Source organism: Rhyacophila brunnea, unplaced genomic scaffold (genome assembly GCF_057557595.1).
Source record: "Rhyacophila brunnea isolate RB1 unplaced genomic scaffold, BYU_Rbru_1.0 scaffold_16, whole genome shotgun sequence".
Classification (NCBI taxonomy): Eukaryota; Metazoa; Arthropoda; class Insecta; order Trichoptera; family Rhyacophilidae; genus Rhyacophila; species Rhyacophila brunnea.
Window position 1 is genome coordinate 670,534 of NW_028232816.1, and position 19,119 is coordinate 689,652.

At 33.4% G+C, this 19,119-nt stretch overlaps 2 protein-coding genes across 4 annotated transcripts in view; one reads left to right on the forward strand and one right to left on the reverse strand.

Moving 5' to 3' along the window:
- LOC147074107 (uncharacterized) overlaps nucleotides 1–19,119 on the reverse strand; it is a 404,768-nt gene that overhangs the window by 67,194 nt on the left and 318,455 nt on the right. The gene's annotated exons all lie outside the window — the stretch shown is intronic.
- Nucleotides 1,992–19,119, forward strand: part of LOC147074109 (uncharacterized) — a 287,538-nt gene continuing 270,410 nt past the window's right edge. Inside the window, exons 1-2 of one of the 2 annotated variants that reach the window (XM_085943723.1) lie at nucleotides 1,992–2,187; nucleotides 6,993–7,127. In XM_085943723.1, the coding sequence (XP_085799849.1) occupies nucleotides 2,050–2,187; nucleotides 6,993–7,127 (273 nt within the window). In that variant the 5' untranslated portion in view covers nucleotides 1,992–2,049. The remainder of the gene's footprint in view (nucleotides 2,188–6,992; nucleotides 7,128–19,119) is intronic. The other variant, XR_015070241.1, reaches the window with a different exon arrangement.

The following is a 19,119-nucleotide window of genomic DNA, read 5'->3' on the forward strand; positions in this document are numbered from 1 at the left end:
CATTATATCTTCTTTTATTCGTATGGTTCCTATACCATTCATCCGATTGCGATGAAACCTTCGTCAGTTGTTGTGATAACACCCGCAAAGGTTTCTGAATTAGTACAACCATCTTCTTCTTTTTCTTCATTCTATCTTCTTTTATTCGTATAGTTCCTATATCATTCATCCGATTGCTATGAAACCTTCATAAGTTGTTGTGGTAACACCCGTTAAGGTTTCTGAATTAGTACAACCATCTTCTTCTTCTTCTTCTTCTTCATTATATCTTCTTTTATTCGTATGGTCCCTATATCATTCATCCGATTCCGATCGTCAGTGGTTGTGCCAACACCCGCGAAGGTTTCTGAATTTGTACAACCATCTTCTTCTTCTTCTTTATTATATATGTATTCTTTTATTCGTATGGTTCCTATATCATTCATCCGATTGCGATGAAACCTTCATCAGTTTTTGTGGTAACACCCGTAAAGGTTTCTGAATTAGTACAACCATCTTCTTCTTCTTCTTCTTCTTCATTATTTCTTCTTTTATTCGTATGGTCCCTATATCATTCATCCGATTGCGATGAAACTTTCGTCAGTGGTTGTGCCAACACCCGCAAAGGTTTATGAATTTGTACAAACATTTTCTTCGTCTTCTTCATTACATCTTCTTTTATTCGTATGGTTCCTATACCATTCATCCGATTGCGATGAAACCTTCGTCAGTTGTTGTGATAACACCCGCAAAGGTTTCTGAATTAGTACGACTATCTTCTTCTTCTATTCTATATTCTTCTATTTGTATGAGTTCCTATTCCATTCATCCGATTGCGATGAAACCTTTATCAGTTTTTGTGGTAACACCCGTAAAGGTTTCTGAATTAGTACAACCATCTTCTTCTTCTTCTTCATTATTTCTTCTTTTATTCGTATGGTCCCTATATCATTCATCCGATTGCGATGAAACTTTCATCAGTAATTGTGCCAACACCCGCGAAGGTTTCTGAATTAGTACAACCATCTTCTTCTCATATTCTATCTTCTTCTATTCGTATGCGTTCCTATACCATTCATCTGATTGCAATGAAATTTTGATCAAGCTTTTAAGCTTTAAAAAGCTTTTAAGCTTAATGTTAATGAATTGATAAAACTATTTTCTTCATCTTTTTCTTCAATTCTATCTTCTTCTATTCGTGTGCGTTCTTATACTATTCATCCGATTGCGATGACATTTTGACCAGTTGTTGTGCGCACGCCCGCAAAGGTTTTTGAATTTGTACAACCATCTTCTTCTTCTTCTATTCGTATGCGTTCCTATACCATTCATCCGATTGCAATGAAATTTTGATCAAGTATTGTGCTCACGCCCGCCAAGGTTTCTGAATTGAGGCAACCATTTCTTCTTCTTTTTCATCTATTCTATCTTCTTCTATTCGTATGCGTTCTTATACCATTCATCTTATTGCGATGAAATGTTTGTAAGTTGTGGTGCGCACACCTGCAAAGGTTTCTAAATTAGTATTATATAAAATACAAAGTTCGTTTAATCCAATTTTGGTTTGTTAGTGCATATTAATAACATTAATAACGTTTGCGTATTTTGGATTCGATTTTAATTTAGTGTTCTTTTGTTTGACCTTTACTCCTATTAGAATTATTTTCATATTGATATATTGTATTACACAGATATTTTAATATTAAAAAAATAATTACCTCTTATTATTTTTTAAATATCTAAGATAAATATAACCACGAAGCGACCCTGTGCGAAGCCGGGTACTTCAGCTAGTAGGATATAATAATTAACCTTAGGAATCTAACAATTATAAAACAATATGAATAAATGATAAATAAATGAATAAAAAAATAAATAACTCTATTAAAATAATAGTATCTGATTTTATGTAGGTATCTCATGTAGGTATACTTCGTTTCACAAAATATTATTTTCTTGATTATGGCAACACGAACGAGGACCCTTCAATTTCCTTTCTGGCACTGACCGCACTGAGCAGGGCCGTAGATTAATATAATATTACGCAGACCAAAGCCCAAATATTGAAGCATGGATACTTTTATCAAGCGCGATCCTGATGAGGAAGTGCAGCCTTGGTTTGAAGTACCAATAATTACGAACCCAAACGTCCCGGACGCCCCCACCATAAAGCAAGAAAATGCTGATGATTCAGGTTACAAGTTTGAGGTTAGTTTTGTTAAGAATCTGTCAAATACTCTTGCAAAACACCAGTATGGAGTACCTATAGTATATTTTATATTTTACAAACTATTTTAAAATGTTTTCTAATTTTGTTTAATCAATGACACTCTAACATTCAATTCAGCAGCAATTATTATTTTATTTTAGTAATAATTGTTCGTGATTATGTAAGTACATGCTAGGCGTATAACTCGTTTACACGTGCATGGATTTACTGCTGACAGTACCGTAAAACCCCCTAACTTCGCCAGGTTTTTTAACAGAAAGTCGTTTTGCCACCAAAATATCCACCAATATGAAGTCTTATAGATCTTATGAAATGTACAATGATAGTGTTTAATTTTATTTATATTGAAGTAATACCCTTTTCATACTAAATAATACAATAAATCACTATTTTTTATATAGACGAAGTTACGGCACGATTCCCTAACTTCGCCCAATGTGTTTTAGTAGGTACAATAAAAAAATATTGTCTATGGATACTCACGAAATCTATTAAAAAATAGCCTTAAGCAAATTCAGGTCTTATGCTTGAGACAATTTGACATATTTTAAAGAAATATCTACGTTGGCGAAGATAGGAATCACTTCAATGACTGTTTCATACAACCTACCAATTTACGCTAGGGCTGCCAAAACCCAAAGCATTATAGTATCATTTTTATGTGTTGATTTACATAGTAAATTTTTAATAAAGGAAATATGAGAAAAATTGTTAACTGGTGATTCAAAGTGATGAATAGTTTTTAGTCTAAAAACAATAAAAATAAAAAAAACACATTTATTTCAAGAAAATCGTTTTTTTGTGACAACCCTAAAGCCAGGGGAAGTGTAGGAACTAGGAACAAGTAGTTCAAAAAACATAGCCTGACATTGCATACTCAAATAATTGATGTTTTATTATAAATATCGGAAATCGCACGTTACATTTGGCAAGCAGACTATATCACTATATTATATTAAAAATATGAAGAACCTACCTCTACAAGATTCGTAGAAATCAGCAAAAGTTCAGAGGTATTCCGAAAAAATCTCTTCAAACCGGACTCGAAAAAACGGTACTAACACAAACACGGCGAAAATAATGGCGGTTTGAAAATTGTGTGGTGACAGGACGAATATTATCTTTAAAATCGCCTCAGTGACTTAAAGTGGTGCAATAGGTAGTAAAAACATGAGTTTTTAGTGTTTAATTGATTTAGGTGAAGTTAGGGACACTTGGCGAAGTTAGGGGGTTTTACGGTACGTATTATCGCGGCCATAACAAGAAAATGCACGTATTGTCATGCAAGTTGCAATATTGCATGCATCAATCAAAAAAGTTCGGAAGCTTCTGAATTTTTATGCGACAAATCTGTGCCAGCGCAGTAGAACGATAGTGGCGAACCTGCCGGCAAAAAAACAAACTTCACCCTCATTTTGAGGTGAACCGATTTTTTTTACCGTGAAATGATAACATCGCGTCTCGCTTACTGTTGATAAATGAGATTGGAGAGAGACAGCACTTTTACGTTTAAACAACTATTGTCACGATAGTTTAAAATAATCACAATTGCTGCAAATAAATCCGTACACGTTCACGGGCACTATTAATCTACCTACCCATGCTGCTAGATATGTGTAGCTTACTAAAAGATACTGCGTTTTTAAACGAATATTGCTAACTGTCAAACACATTTCGTGATTGTATTTAATTTACTTATCATATCATAACATATATAGTATATACCTACTCAAATTTTTGTATTAAAAGAATAAGCATTGCATGGGTACCTAGGTGATTATTTTTTAACTCTGCTAAGGAAACGTACGTTAATTTCCCTTTAATTAGTAATAACATAATATAGGTACTCCAATTCTCCTACAAATAACATAAATACGTGTATTAATTCAGGCGCCAAGTACGAAAATTAAAAAAACTGACATTTTTATAGAAAACTGTTCTACGTACCAACGCCAATACTATTAACTATGGTCTAAGTGCCTTAAGCAAGTCAAAAAAATACAATAGAATATTTAAATCTGGCGACGATGTAAGTCCATTGGCGTGTTTTATTTGTAAGGGTGTAAGTACCACTTCAGTGTTCAACGGCATTCCATATAAAATGGCTGAAAACGGTGTGTTGACACTCACGAGTTTTGTTAAAAAACGTTGCCAAAAAGATGAAGGAAGTGTCCAAAATGTAAAAAAAAACTCTAAACTAGTGGCCAGGAGTACTCTACAATTAATAGTAAAGTGATTCTAGCCATAAAACCTCGAAATTCTGAGGTAGGTACATTTTTATAATTGTTTCACACAATCCGCTAATTTGTCAAGAAAGCGCTAGTGATGTTCAATGCGTATCGTTATATATCGTTTTTTTAAATACATTTTCTTGGTTTGAAATTCAGAATATTAAGTATATCTGATATATAAAAATCAATACCTATTTGTTTGTTTGTTCGTATTTTATGCGCTGCCATACCGTTCATCCGATTGCGATGACATTTTGTTAAGTGGTTGTATGCACACCCCCAAAGGTTTCTGAATTAGAAAAATCATCATCTACTTCTTCTTAATTCTATTTTTATTCGTATGATTCCTATACCATTCATCCGATTGCGATGAAACTTTCGTCAGTTATTTTACGCACACCCGCAAAGGTTTCTAAATTAGAAAAAACATATTCTTCTTCTTCGTCATTATATCTTCTTTTATTCGTATGGTTCCTATCCCATTCATCCGATTGCGATGAAACCTTCGTTAGTTGTTGTGATAACACCCGCAAAGGTTTCTGAATTAGTACAACCATCTTCTTCTTCTTCTATTCTATATTCTTTTATTCGTATGCGTTCCTATTCCATTCATCCAATTGCAACAAAATTTTCGTCAGTAGTTGTGCCAACACCCGCGAAGGTTTCTGAATTAGTACAACCATTTTCATCTTCTTCTTTTATTCTATCTTCTTCTATTCGTATGCGTTCCTATACTATTCATCCGATTGCAATGAAATATTGAACAGTTGTTGTGCGCACGCCCGCGAAGGTTTCTGAATTAGTACAACCATCTTTTTCTTCTTCTATTCGTATGCGTTCTTATACCATTCATCCGATTGCAATGAAACTATTGTCAGTTGATGTGCGCACACCTGCGAAGGTTTCTAAATTAGTATTATATAAAATACAAAGTTTGTTGTTTGTCTGTCTGTTCCATCCAATTTTGATTTTTTTTACTACATATTAATAACATTAATAACGTTTTCATATTTTGGATTTGATTTTAATTTAGTGTTCTTTTGTTTGACCTTTACTGCTATTAAAATTATTTTCATATTGCCATATTGTTTTAAACAGATATTTTAATATTAAAAAAATATTAACCTCTTATTATTTTATAAATATCTAAGATAAATATAACCACGAAGCGACCCTGCGCAAAGCCGGGTACTTAAGCTAGTTATATATATATATATATATATATATAAAACACATTGTACCTACTTCTTCAATAATTTACAGAATATAATAATAATAATTTATTATGCCTTATTGAATTAAATGGGAAATATACATCCTATCATTAATTAAGAACATATTTTATATTAACTATTTCACGATTGCTAAGTTGTACGGTATCAAATAAAAAAAATGTGTACTACTATTTAAATTAAAACATTTCAAAGTGTGATATTGACTGACTCACATATGTACCTACTTAATACAAAACAAGTTCAAAATAATTAATGATAATTTATCAGTTATATCACCAGTAGATGTTTATAATATAGACACTGGCTGAGTATTGTTTACAGGTAAAGGATAAAGGGAATCACTGCACACATAATGACATAACATAACAAGCATTTTATTATGGCCGGCCTATTTACTGCAGAGTTCTAGAATAGTTGATAATGCACTTTTAACATTATTTTATTAATTGTAAAAAAAGTTCCTGATCTCGGGGCCCGCTTCAGGATGTAGGGTCCATGATAGAATCCATTTGTCAATGAACATGATAAATTTAAATTGACTTCTATTGAAATTGATTGTGCTAATAAACAAGCACATTCATCGCATGAAAAACAAATTAATTTAAAAATGAATATATAAGTATTTAGTAAAACCTTGTTTATTTTTTTTTCATTTTGTGTTAGTACATTGTTGACTATTTTAAAAGGTGTCTGTATTATTTAATGAATTAAAGGGGGGGGGGGAGGCGCCAAGATTAGTTTATTTTTAAAAGGGAGGCGTAGTAACATAAAGTTTGGAAACCACTGCTCTATAGTCTCTAGGGTTATATGCACATCGCCGAAATAAAACGCAGAATGATTGTATTAGAAGTAGGTAAATAAATAATTGAATTATTAAATCAAAAGTATCGAAAAATCTTCTTTTTATAATTTGTAATATTTTACCCATCTCTATTGAAAATGTCATCAGTGTGTACTTAGATCCTACCAGCGTCCCTGAGCTAGTACTTAGACCTTAAAATAAGATTTTTTGCGTGGTACTTACACCGTGACCGGAAATGTTAATTTCAAAGCTATGTACTGTGGAAATTCAAAATAAATTTAAGTTTTAAAATTATAGAAGCTGCCGAAATTGCTTCATACTGTGAAACTACATTTTTCAAAATGTCTGCTTCATACAATTTTATTTGACAAATCAGTATTTTGTAGCCACAAGCAAAACTACTTTTTGATACTTAGCGCCTTAATTAATACACGTATTCACATATATAACGATACATTGGCTATACTATACTATTTATATTATATTGTGATCTTATAGTATTATGTTCCTTGCAGTACCCCGCAAAATCTGAGAAAGACTGTGGGTTTGTTGACGTCAAGCGCGAGCTTATCGAAGATACAGTAAACCCATTTTATGATGATGATCCTCAACCAGGATGCTCGTATTCAAATTACAGACCAGTACAACAGGTATTTCCAATTTTACATGTAAAGACTTCATTTCCTGGGTGACGTCTTCTGTCAAAGGTCGGCAAACTAATTGCATTATATCTCAATTCTGAATCAGCTATAACTAGCTTCTATTCTTCATTGAGGTAACTCTATTTAGGTACCCACATTCATATAAGTACTTGAATTAGTTTAGTATTTGATCGTTGTACCTGAGTGTGCTAAAGAAGCTGATGACTATATTAAGATTTTTGAAATTATACTTCTTTTGGCGCGTTTGGGAAATCAGATCAGAGTGTATTTTTAACGTGTGAATTAATTTTTTCACACGTAAAAAACGCACTCGATTGGATTCAAACCACCAATTGTTCGGTTATCAGGTCAACGCACTACCTATACGCCACGGTATGGTACTGCAATCGTGACGATTAAACGGTATAATATTATAAATTAGAATTGTTTCGTTGCCTAGGCAGCTAATTTATTATTGTCGGCCATTTGCAATTCCTTACGTAGACAAGCGATTAATCGCCAGAGTAACCTTTGGTACTTTAAAAATAAAAACAACGAGAAACCATTATTTAATTTAGTAATATAAGTTAAAGTCTAAAGAAATAAACCAACGTTGTTCCAATAAGCGGTCCTGAGTGTGTAATTTAACAAGTTGTCAAAAAATCTAGTTTATCACAAGTTTTGTTTTTGTTTTGTTACGCCAAAGAAGTATAAATTTCTACGCGCGTACAAAAGTACACACATCGATTGTTTTTCTTTACTTATCACATTTGAAACCCACCATCACTCCATAGTTTGTATGTTTATTTTTTTGTTAAATACCAAAGCTATTCCGTTTGTGTGAGAGCATTCACTTGTTTTCCCTATTCACCCTTTTTCACATACTACAGTAAGTAAATTACATTGATGGAGATAAAACTTGTTGGCCTCTTTCAATTCATACAAAAGAATATGTATTTAATGTATACTAGTTCGTCAATCCAGTGACTTTTAGGGTGATCCTGTGGCCGTTTCGTGCCCCGTAGGTACCACTGGATGATGGCATTTGTCCAGCGGCCATCCTTTCGGCGAGAAAAGTGCCCCGCCCATCTCCATTTCAGCTGTTTGGCAACGTCTATTACATCGCGTACTCTTGTCTGCTTCCTAACCCATTCGTTTCTCTTACGGTCCTTTCGCGTGACGCACAACATACACCTCTCCATGCCTAGCTGTGCGACTCTTAGCCTTTGGAAATCTCTCGTGTTGAGGGTCCACATCTCGCTGCCATTCGTGAGCACGGGTAGTACACATTGGTTGTATTCCCTACGCTTAAGACATAATGGTAGGTCACTCTTGAAGATACTATTCAGACGTCCGAAAGCACTCTATCCCAGCCTTGTTCTTCGAGTAATTTCATCGTGCATGCTTCCGTCTATGGGCAACAACTGTCCGAGATAGACGTAGCTGCTGACTTGCTCGAGTTGGGTGCCATTAATACTGATAATCGCAGGGTCCGAAAAACAGTTCCTCTTTTCATTCAGACATTTATCTTTAGACCGACCGTTTGACTGACATTCGCGAGTTCTTGCATTCTACCTTGGAGGTCTTTCGGGTCTAGTGAGAGTATAACAATATCATCTGCAAAGCGCAGGTGACTGAGGTGCTCCCCATTAATTGGAACACCTTTTCCTCTCAATCAAGTTTCCTAAATAAGTCTTCAAGAGTAGTGGGGAGTAGTTTAGGGGAAATGGTATCATGGATGCGTCTACACCTAGGAAGCAATCAAGCTGTAAATTTTTAACTTGTCGGCCTGCAGGTCTAGCTTTTCAGTGAAAGATTTACATTTTTCTGTAATCTTGATGATGTTTTCGTTTGCTCCTTGCATTTCGGAAAAGAAGGAAGAAAGGAAAGAAAATTGTAACCCATATTTTCAGCATCGAAGAAAGAAATAATTTCTGCTCGTAGAGATAAATCGTGGCAGTACTTTTCCTTTTGAGAGTCAACGTACTTCAGTATGAAGCACTCCGACACAGCGACAGATATTTATTAGAATATGTAAATGTTGAATTTATTATTATTATAAAATTGAAAAAAAAATTAAATGTATAGGGGTTATTTAAAATCAACCGTTTGGAGGCATCTTCATTCGCGGCACACCCAAAGACTTCTTGCGGCACACAGTTTAGCAGATCCTGATCTACAGCAATGTTTTGTTCTGCACATGTATTATTTTGATTCAATGTTGCATGTCAGTTATTTGGTAGACTTGTTTAATGTGGGGATAGCAGCGAATTATGAAATAATGTTTGATTTCATTTCCAATGCAAATTATGATTTCCCTCAACCTAGTTGCTCTAATTCCGAATACAACCCAGGAAGTCAGGTATATATCAATCTATTTATTTGAAAGAATCAACATTTTACTTATACGACTTTGATCCTCGCAGCATGTCAACATTTCTACATAATTACGTTAAGATGTTTGGTTTTTTAAAAATTAATATTTTATAAACCTATGTCATTTGCCTATGTTAATGCGATACTTTACCTTGTTTTAGTTGATTCCTGCAACCACTGACGTGACCTATTTCGGTCTCGGATTGTCAGAGAAAATGTTTAAAGTACAGGAGCCATACGATGAAATAGAGATTGACTATAAAGACGTTAAAAAAGAATTGGGGATATATGCAACGAATGAAAATATAATCAGTCGCACTGCTAAGTGTAAGAATATACAATCTAACTTGACAGATCCCAAATTATTAGTACCTGTTGATTGCTTAAGCATTCAAAAAAATTTTAACAATCTATACAAAATTAATCATTCTGGCGAAAAGCCATTTACATGTGAGCAGTGTAATTACTCTTGTATAACATTAAGTGATATGGATAGGCACAAAATGAGTCACTCTAGTGAAAAACCATTTAAATGTGACCAATGTAATTACTCTTGTATAGCATCTGTTACGTTGAAAATACACATAATGACTCATTCTGGTGAAACGCCATTTAAATGTGATCAATGTAAATACTCTTCTATAACATTATGTGGTATGAATAGACACAAAATGACGCATTCCAGTGAAAGGCCATTTAAATGTGACCAATGTAATTACTCTTGTATACAATCCGGTACGATGAAAACACACAAAATGACTCATTTTGGTGTAAAGCCATTTCAATGTGATCAATGTAATTACTCTTGTACAACATCTAGTAACATGAAAGTACACAAAATGATTCATTCTGGTGAAAAACCATTTAAATGTGAGCAATGTGATTACTCGTGTATAAAATTTGCTAAGATGAAATTACACAAAATGACTCATTCTGGTGAAAAACCATATAAATGTGACCAATGTAAATACTCTTGTATAATGCCTGTTGCGTTGAAAAGACACAAAATGACGCATTCCAGTGAAAGGCCATTTAAATGTGACCAATGTAATTACTCTTGTATACAATCTGGTACGATGAAAACACACAAAATGACTCATTCTGGTGTAAAGCCATTTCAATGTGATCAATGTTATTACTCTTGTACAAGATTAAGTAACATGAAATTACATAAAATGACACATTCTGGTGAAAAACCATATAAATGTGACCAATGTAAATACTCTTGTATAATGTCTAGTACGTTGAAAAGACACAAAATGACGCATACCAGTGAAATGCCGTTTAAATGTGACCAATGTAATTACACTTGTATAACATTTGGTAACATGAAATTACACAAAATGACTCATTCTGGTGAAAAGCCATTTTAATGTGATCAATGTTATTACACTTGTACAACATTTAGTAACATGAAAGTACACAAAATGACTCATTCTGGTGAAAAGCCGTTTAAATGTGACCAATGTTATTACTCTTTTATATATTTTAGTACGATTAAAAGACATAAAATGACGCGTTCTAATGAAACGCCATTTAAATGTGATCAATGTCATTACTCTTGTAGAACATCTGATAAACTAAAAAGACACAAAACGACTCACGTTCGTAATAATATAAAGTCATTATATTGAATGTTACTATGCAATATGTAAACAATGTAGTACCAACACAATTCATAAATAGTTTCACGCTTACCTTTTTCAATCGTATTAATTAATCTTATTCATATGTTTTAAGTCATTGATAAAGACATTATATCGACTCTGTTTCCGCAGAACACACTAACTAAAAAATACTAGTTTTGAGTAATTTGACTTTGAAGTTGTTAAAATATTTGAAATGGTGAGTGATACATGTGAGTTTATTAAGTAATCGTAAAAAGGATGACTTTAAAATAAAGACTTTATTTATTAAGAAGGTTGCCAGACGGTAAAGTTTGAAATAAGGTACATTTTGGTATAACTAACTCAATATGTCATTTTTTCGAATTAGTGTCTTCTGCCAGAACAGTGACGATATTATTTAAAAGCGTTTTTCTCAGAAGCCTAAGAAATTGAGAGCCAATAAAAATGTATTGCGTTAATTGTCGTAGGTATATTACATACTTACTTACCAATGTTTGGGAAATTATCCAGCATTATTTTTATTTATAATAATAATACCATATAAATGTCTTATACGAGTTATCTATCATTTTTTTAACATCGTGTGACAAAAAGCACATTTGAAAAACATCGGCACACTTCGTATTATTATGTCATATTTGTATGGCCCCACTGTTGTGACAGTATAGCTTTATCGATTGTCACATAATACAAAATATTTAGCTAGATTAGGTATGTAAAAACCCATAGTAACGCTTTCATGACGATATTGAAAGTCGTATCGTTTGCAGATATTAAAAGAATGGTTACTTCCAATCTGGTTGGAAAAATAATCCACATTCCCGTGGTTGGTTTAAAGATTTTGCCTTTTTTTTAGTTGAAGGGGAAAAGCGATTCTATTGGTCGGGAAATTTTACCAATTATCTTGAAGAAGGGGATAGAAACAATCCCATTGGTTCATCGCCCGAGCGTTGAAGTGTCATGTAAAAGTCATGTACGCATATTTTGCTAAGTTTATAGAGTCTCGTAATATATTTAAAATGAAGGGTAATTAGGGTCCTCATCTAGCCTTAATATTTCTTGATTAGATATCTCAAGGTATTACGATAGAATTGATAAAGTCTTAAAACCGTAGGCGGAGCCTCGCGTCCCGTGAAGTCATATTGTCGAGAAAATCCCGCCAATTCGTTATAAAACGTCGAAGTATTTCATACAAAATTTAGTAGGTCTCGCCGCTTCAAAACTAAATAGGCTTAATCCACGCCATTTTGGTGTCCGATTTTCCAGTAAAAAAATCTTACGAGAGAATTTTCGCGAAGTAATAGGTACATACGTGTACCTCTCGAGCAAGTGCGTCACAGCGTGTGACGTCACCCCGCAAGTACTCGCGTAGTGAGTGAGTCACTCACAAGTATAGACGCGAAATACCATAAGGTACATCTTGGAAAGTGTCAGTAGTTCCCAACCTTTTCATAAAGTGCCTATTATAATTATAAAGAATGTTACGACTACGAATAAATACGATATCGAAGTTTTATAAAAGATTATAAACAATTTTGCGAATGACAACTTTTATATGAAATAACGATAAATAAATAACTTATAAAATAAAGAATGTACCTTTAATTAATATAGTTCATGAATCCCAAATTAATTAGTGTTGCTATATGGCCCTGACCTAGGCCAACAATAGGATTGTGGTGACATTAAACTTGAACCTTACGGGATCGTAAATAGCCATCAGCTGTCTCTGATACATAGTGCCGTGACCGAGACCTTGAAAATTAATATGAACAATAATAATTGACGTAACCCCTGACGTAACCCCTGACGTCATCGCGATCATGAATTAATACAGTGGTCTGCTACCATAGAGTGCTACCAGTGATCACTAAGAACTCTTACTTGACCACCCCCTCCGCTCCTGCAGAGCCAGCCGAGAGCAGGGGTTCTCAACCTAGTTTGGAACTGGACCGGTTAAAAATCATGGTGCCACTGCACCACACCAGGATCAGGGTGTCGTCAACACCCTGGCAGAGAATCAAACCCTGCATTTCCTGGGTTTATGCCCCGTCCATGCATTACCTCTTTGCTACAAGGTGTCATACTAATTGCATCAAATTTTAACTATTGGCCTTTTTAATACCTACTCATCAGCGCGCTTCAAAATTAAGCTACTATACATAAGATGTTATATTGAATATGCAGTGACGATATTAAACCCTATCGGAGCTCGCGATCTATTTGACTTCGGCATCGCAAGAAATTTATGAGACGATGAAACAAGAAAAATATTACTTTTTCTATATAACCAATTATTTGTCAGTACCTAGAGTTCTTAGAAAAATTTGATCCCATAATTAAATAGGTGGGTTCATTGGCATCATGAAAGATGCAGTACAATTAGTGCATAACAATATTGTGAGGTGACTTAAAGCTGTCAAGTTTTTATCTGTCTTGCAATTTACCGAAAGGTTAGATAATTAAGTAATTCAATATAATAATAATGAAGGATTAACAAAATGCCTAGATGTATTTTTAAACTCTAATGGATTTAAGTTTTGTAGCATTCCAATAATTGAGTCGTTATTTGCTACCCGGATTTTGCCTTTCGGCATCATCAGGCACTATGTACACTCACCAAAATGCAAATAAAAACTGGCAACGAATACTATTAAATAACAAATCAATAAAATAGAGTACCTATGTAAAAATTCCATTACCAACCTATCAAGTCAAGGGTCACAAGAAAAAAAATTATGAATAGTTGCGTGTTTGTAATAACCTCCCTATATTATCATAAATAATAAATTTGTAAAATCTAATAGGACATCATTAGTAATAATTATAAACAATAAAAATACTACAGTCGAGAGGTGTCATACATCTTTTCTGACCTGATTACCGAGTTACAGACTAGACGACGCTGAATCAGCTTCATCATCTTAAGGGTAAGCTCTACAGAATTGCTCTTGAGAATTGAAAATATGATTTTTTTATATGTGGTCCGGAATTGTTGGTCTACTAGCAATATACAAAGGTCGCCGACAATGCTTGTGTCAAATGTAAATGGTCTCTAAATTAAATTTAAATCATAAACACGGTCGACGTGAAGACAGAATGGGGTGACCAAAAAATAATATCTTCTAATATAGGTAGGTACGTTAATGTTACTAAATTCAATTTGTTAATCAACTGTTTGGGAGAAAGTATTGCAACCGATATGATGGTGACATTTTCAATTATGTGGTTGCCACAATATAAACTTAATAATATATTAATAACTTTTTAACCTGAAATTGTCCGAGAACATACGAAGGATGTTGAAATGCATATCTACCTACATTTTTATTTCATGTGCTATCCAAAAAACATTAATAATGAATAGTGTTTATTTGTAATGTTTAGGACCTACGTATTAAAAATAATAGGTATTGTTTAATTCTAATGCATATTTTTTAAAACGTAGAATTTAGTGTCTGCCTATTATAAAAAGAAAGTGACTTTTTATTGACTGCGCAACTTCACTTTTATACTAGTGAAACAAGTGGTAGGTAGAACCATTATTGCATGTAAAGGCAATGGGCGAAATAATTTATATCATGAGTGCCTAAAAATAATTATTAACATACAGTCACTAGATACATTATTTTTTTATTAGACCATCCGACTGGCGGGCGACGCCAGGGCTGTCGACGCAATTAATTATATTGTACTTTTTAAATTTTATTTATAATATATTTTATTCAAGTTTTGTGCATATAATGCCGGGTCCACACTGGCAACATGTCGCGCGACAACCTCGATAAATTTTACGTTTAATACGTTAATTTATCATAATGGCTTAAGAAATTTTACGATAATTATCATACTTATCGTAAAATTTAACGAGGTTGCCGGCGACATGTTGCCAATGTGGACCCTGCATAATATCCACTGTGGTTCACGTAGTGGAATGGACCTGTTGTTTCTGGGGTCAACTAATTCAAGAAGTAAACACCCATGATAGAATTTTTCTAGTTTTAGTTGCATTATATTCCAAAACTCATTTTGGATTTTATAAATGGAAATTTCTTGGTGTACATAGTAAACAAACCTACGAATAAAAAAAGACAGGAAGGAACATACTGATTCATCGCCATAAAAACTGGCAACCAAATTCGCCATTTCGTCGCTGTAGGATTGGTTTCCCGAATAGACCAAATGTTCAGGAGACGAAAAATAAATTTCATAATCCTATATTTAAATACATGGAGATATTTAAATTGTTATTTTTACAGTATATGAATGATGTATCCATTACCATTACAAAGTAATTTAAAGAAAGGGATGGTTCTAGTCCAATTAGATACAAAAAAAACATTCTGCATTAAAAGGTCGATTTCGACAAAAACGGATATTCGGGAAACCAATCCTATAGCGACGATTTTGGAAAGCGATGACTTTGCGAAAACAAATATCGTGTGGTCTGCACGTGTGCGGTAAACTTAAATAGGTAATTTTGTGTATTTTATGTTTGTGTATCATGCATTGTTGGCCATATTTTCCGGTCTTTCTTGATTGCCGTGACACAATATGTTCCTTCCAGTCTTTTTTATTCATAGAAAAAAACAGTATGTTGTATTAGTTATATAACGTATTATGAATCTGTAATAAAATAATACACAATTAAAATATTTTCAAATTGAAAAAAACACATTTTCATAGCTTTGAGCCGTGCTCACTCATGAATGTCGAATATTCTTCATTTAGGTAAGTATATACAAATTTTGATGTTATCTTGAAAATTAAACAGGTATCTGACCTTTTCACTATATTATACATGTACCTACATGCAAATGTATTGTTTTCAAATAATTGATATGGATTATATATCATCGTATTATTTTCTCGAAATCATAAACATACTATAATAGTATTTGAGTATCAACCTACGCTCAATTTGAATTAGGTAATAATAATACTATGACGAAATTAACATTTTAAAAATATTAATGGATATAATATTTTGACAGCCCTGTTTTCTGATCGGCGGACACGTGCAGTTGTTTATCAAATAATAATTTGTAAGACGGCCGACAATGCCAATAATATATATTTTTTTTTAAATAAAATCTCCGATGATTAGTGGTTTTTGCGAAAATATCGATTTAAATTAACGTCCTAACGACGCCGATGTCCTTTTGATACTAGATTATATTTCAATCTCCTCCTCTTGAGCCCCCTCCTAAGGATCGCTCTTCACAGGCAGCACGAACATTTGACCGACATGTCTACCAACCTAAATTTTCCCCGTATTACGAATTGGAGATAGGCGCCGATAACTGTTTAATGTATGGAATGCCTTCTGTATTAATTTGGACAATGAAAATAATAGAAACTTACTAAAGTGATTATTGTTAAGAATAAACCTGCTGGAAAGATATTTCTACGTCAAATTTTTATTAAAAAAGTCTCTGATTTTTCTTATTTGAAAGAAGACACAATATTAATCTCTTCTGGAGGCTTGGAGAGGCCGGAACCATTCCGAGTTGACTCATAGTAATGGTCGATAACGAGAAAAAAATATCCGGTAACGTTGTTTGTCAGAACGCAAAAAAATGTAACGCTGCATTTGTGCATACCGCTATTGTGATGGGAGATCGCTTGCAGCGCTAAAGTGCTTCTTGCTGATAGCGAGATCGAAAGCGAAAAAGTTTAGGCTTCCACAGAGTGCAATTGTAAACATATAAACGTAGCGTTCCGAAAAATTGATAAAATGTAATAAGTAAATAGTAAAAGTAAAAGACCATTCCGAGGTATTTATTTGTTCACTCCCAAGTCCTAATAACAGACGATGACCAGCAACCAGCATAAAGAGCGAAGAAAGAGAATGCATCTTCTTTGCTCTGACGGAAGATGGCAACGACTATATGGGTTACAATGATGAATCTCATATTAATGTAGTTTAATTGTGCGAACATGTGCTACTTATTATGAATGGGATAGTGTGAATAAAAACGATTAAAACCAAATAAGTTTCCGATTTTCTTTATTTATATATAAAACAATAAAATATATATTGTCACTAAATACAGATTTTAACCAAGCTATCGTCAGCAGGACCTTCCACTTGTCAAACGGATAAAAATGTTGGGTTCATTTATTCAAAACAAAACTTCCGTCGGCTGACATTTTATTTAGACAGAACCAAGTCCAATCTCTTTGGACATAACTATTAGTACCATAACAAGGCAAAAGTTTATAATTTTCGATTAAGAGGAGCATGCACAGAAAATTAAATAACACCAATAAATTACAGGCATAAACGAAAATAGGATGACAGTTTTACATTTTTTTTTGTATTTCAATTAAGGAGATGTCTTTACCTACCGGCGCATCTATTCTATACACAAGACTGATATCGGCCGCTATCGGCAACCACCGAGGATAGTTTTCAATTATTTTGTATCGAAGTATTAGCACTTATTGTAACAATTGCAAGAAGTTGGTTGTAATTGTACAAAATTGGAAAAAAACTACCCTGTATAGCAATCTTGTATACAGAATAGAGGTGCAAAGGCACCTAGCGCAAAAAGACGATGCTTGCACGCATTATATTTTTATAAAAATAGATGTTTTTTAAAATAAATATAAAATATATTAAAACTATGAACTAGTAAAAAATTCTTAAATACATCATAGAAAACTTATTAAACTAAATTTTAATAATACCTAAATAATATGACCATAAAAAATATGTACCTAAGTAATAATAAGATGCGGTCCTTTGACAAATTCACATGTTATAACATTTTTTTAAATTGTAAGTTTATCTTTGACTTGAAATAAAAAATATATAATTTTAATGTTTTCAGATCCTTACATATTTATTATTTATTGTAGATAAAATTGTGAATTATCGAAAAAATGTCTATCGCCTTAAACCCCGTCGAAACCAAACCATAACAGAATATACTTTGTCAAAAAATATTCATCATTCTAAAAATATGCCATTTAATCATACATAAAATAAGATATTTTATAGATGGAATAATATTTTAATCGATTATAGCTTGGTTTGGGCAGGGCATTAATATTTAAAAAAAAAATTAACAAACAACATGTGTGCTATGTATTTCTAATTCAACGAAAACAAATAAATCTGAATGAAAAAGTGTGCACCATATTGTCGGATCAAATGGATAAAAACACAAAGCTATGAACTAGCTAACCTAATGATGACCGCACGTCTTGAGCGTCGGCTTATGGCGTCGTGGGTTCCGGGTTCAAATCTTGTGTCTGGCGTGTACACATATTGTTTTTCAATTTGTGTAGGGTCAGAGTATGAACTTTATAGATTAAGCAAGTGGCTGACATCCGTTTCTCGTAAAAACAAAATCTGTTGAAGGCCCATGTGTTCCTATTAGGATCGGATGTGGTTTAAAAAAAAAAACAATTATTTTACGGTAGTGGAGTTCGATAAACTTCAATTTATGTCACTAAGACCTAATGTCCACTAACACAAATCCAAAATACACCGAACAACAAACAAGATTTCTTAGAGCAAGTGGGTTTGAAGTATTCAAAAAGTGTATTTAGCACAGAGGCAATAATTATTACCGGATGACCCAATGAACAATAGCGAACAAGACTGATAATACGACCAGGATCGAGAACCAAACCTGGGAGCCAGCCGTAATAGCATAAAAGGTCAGTACCTGGCATCCTAGACATACCCTCTCCTCTCAGTACCCGAATCATTCCTTCACAGTTTACAGCTCACCGAAAAGCACAGCCGGTGTCTTTTACTTTAGTGTCTTTTACAGACAATTTGCATGCGTATAAGAATTTACACGAAACGGCTTTTCAATGCGTCCTTTCATGTATTCTCATGCTACTAAACGTTATACATGAGTAATTACATTTATCACATTATAACTGTTAACCAGTATGAGTCATTTTGTGTGTTTTCATGCCACTAGACTGTCTGCATGAGTAATTGCATTTATCACACTTAAATGGCTTTTCACCAGAAT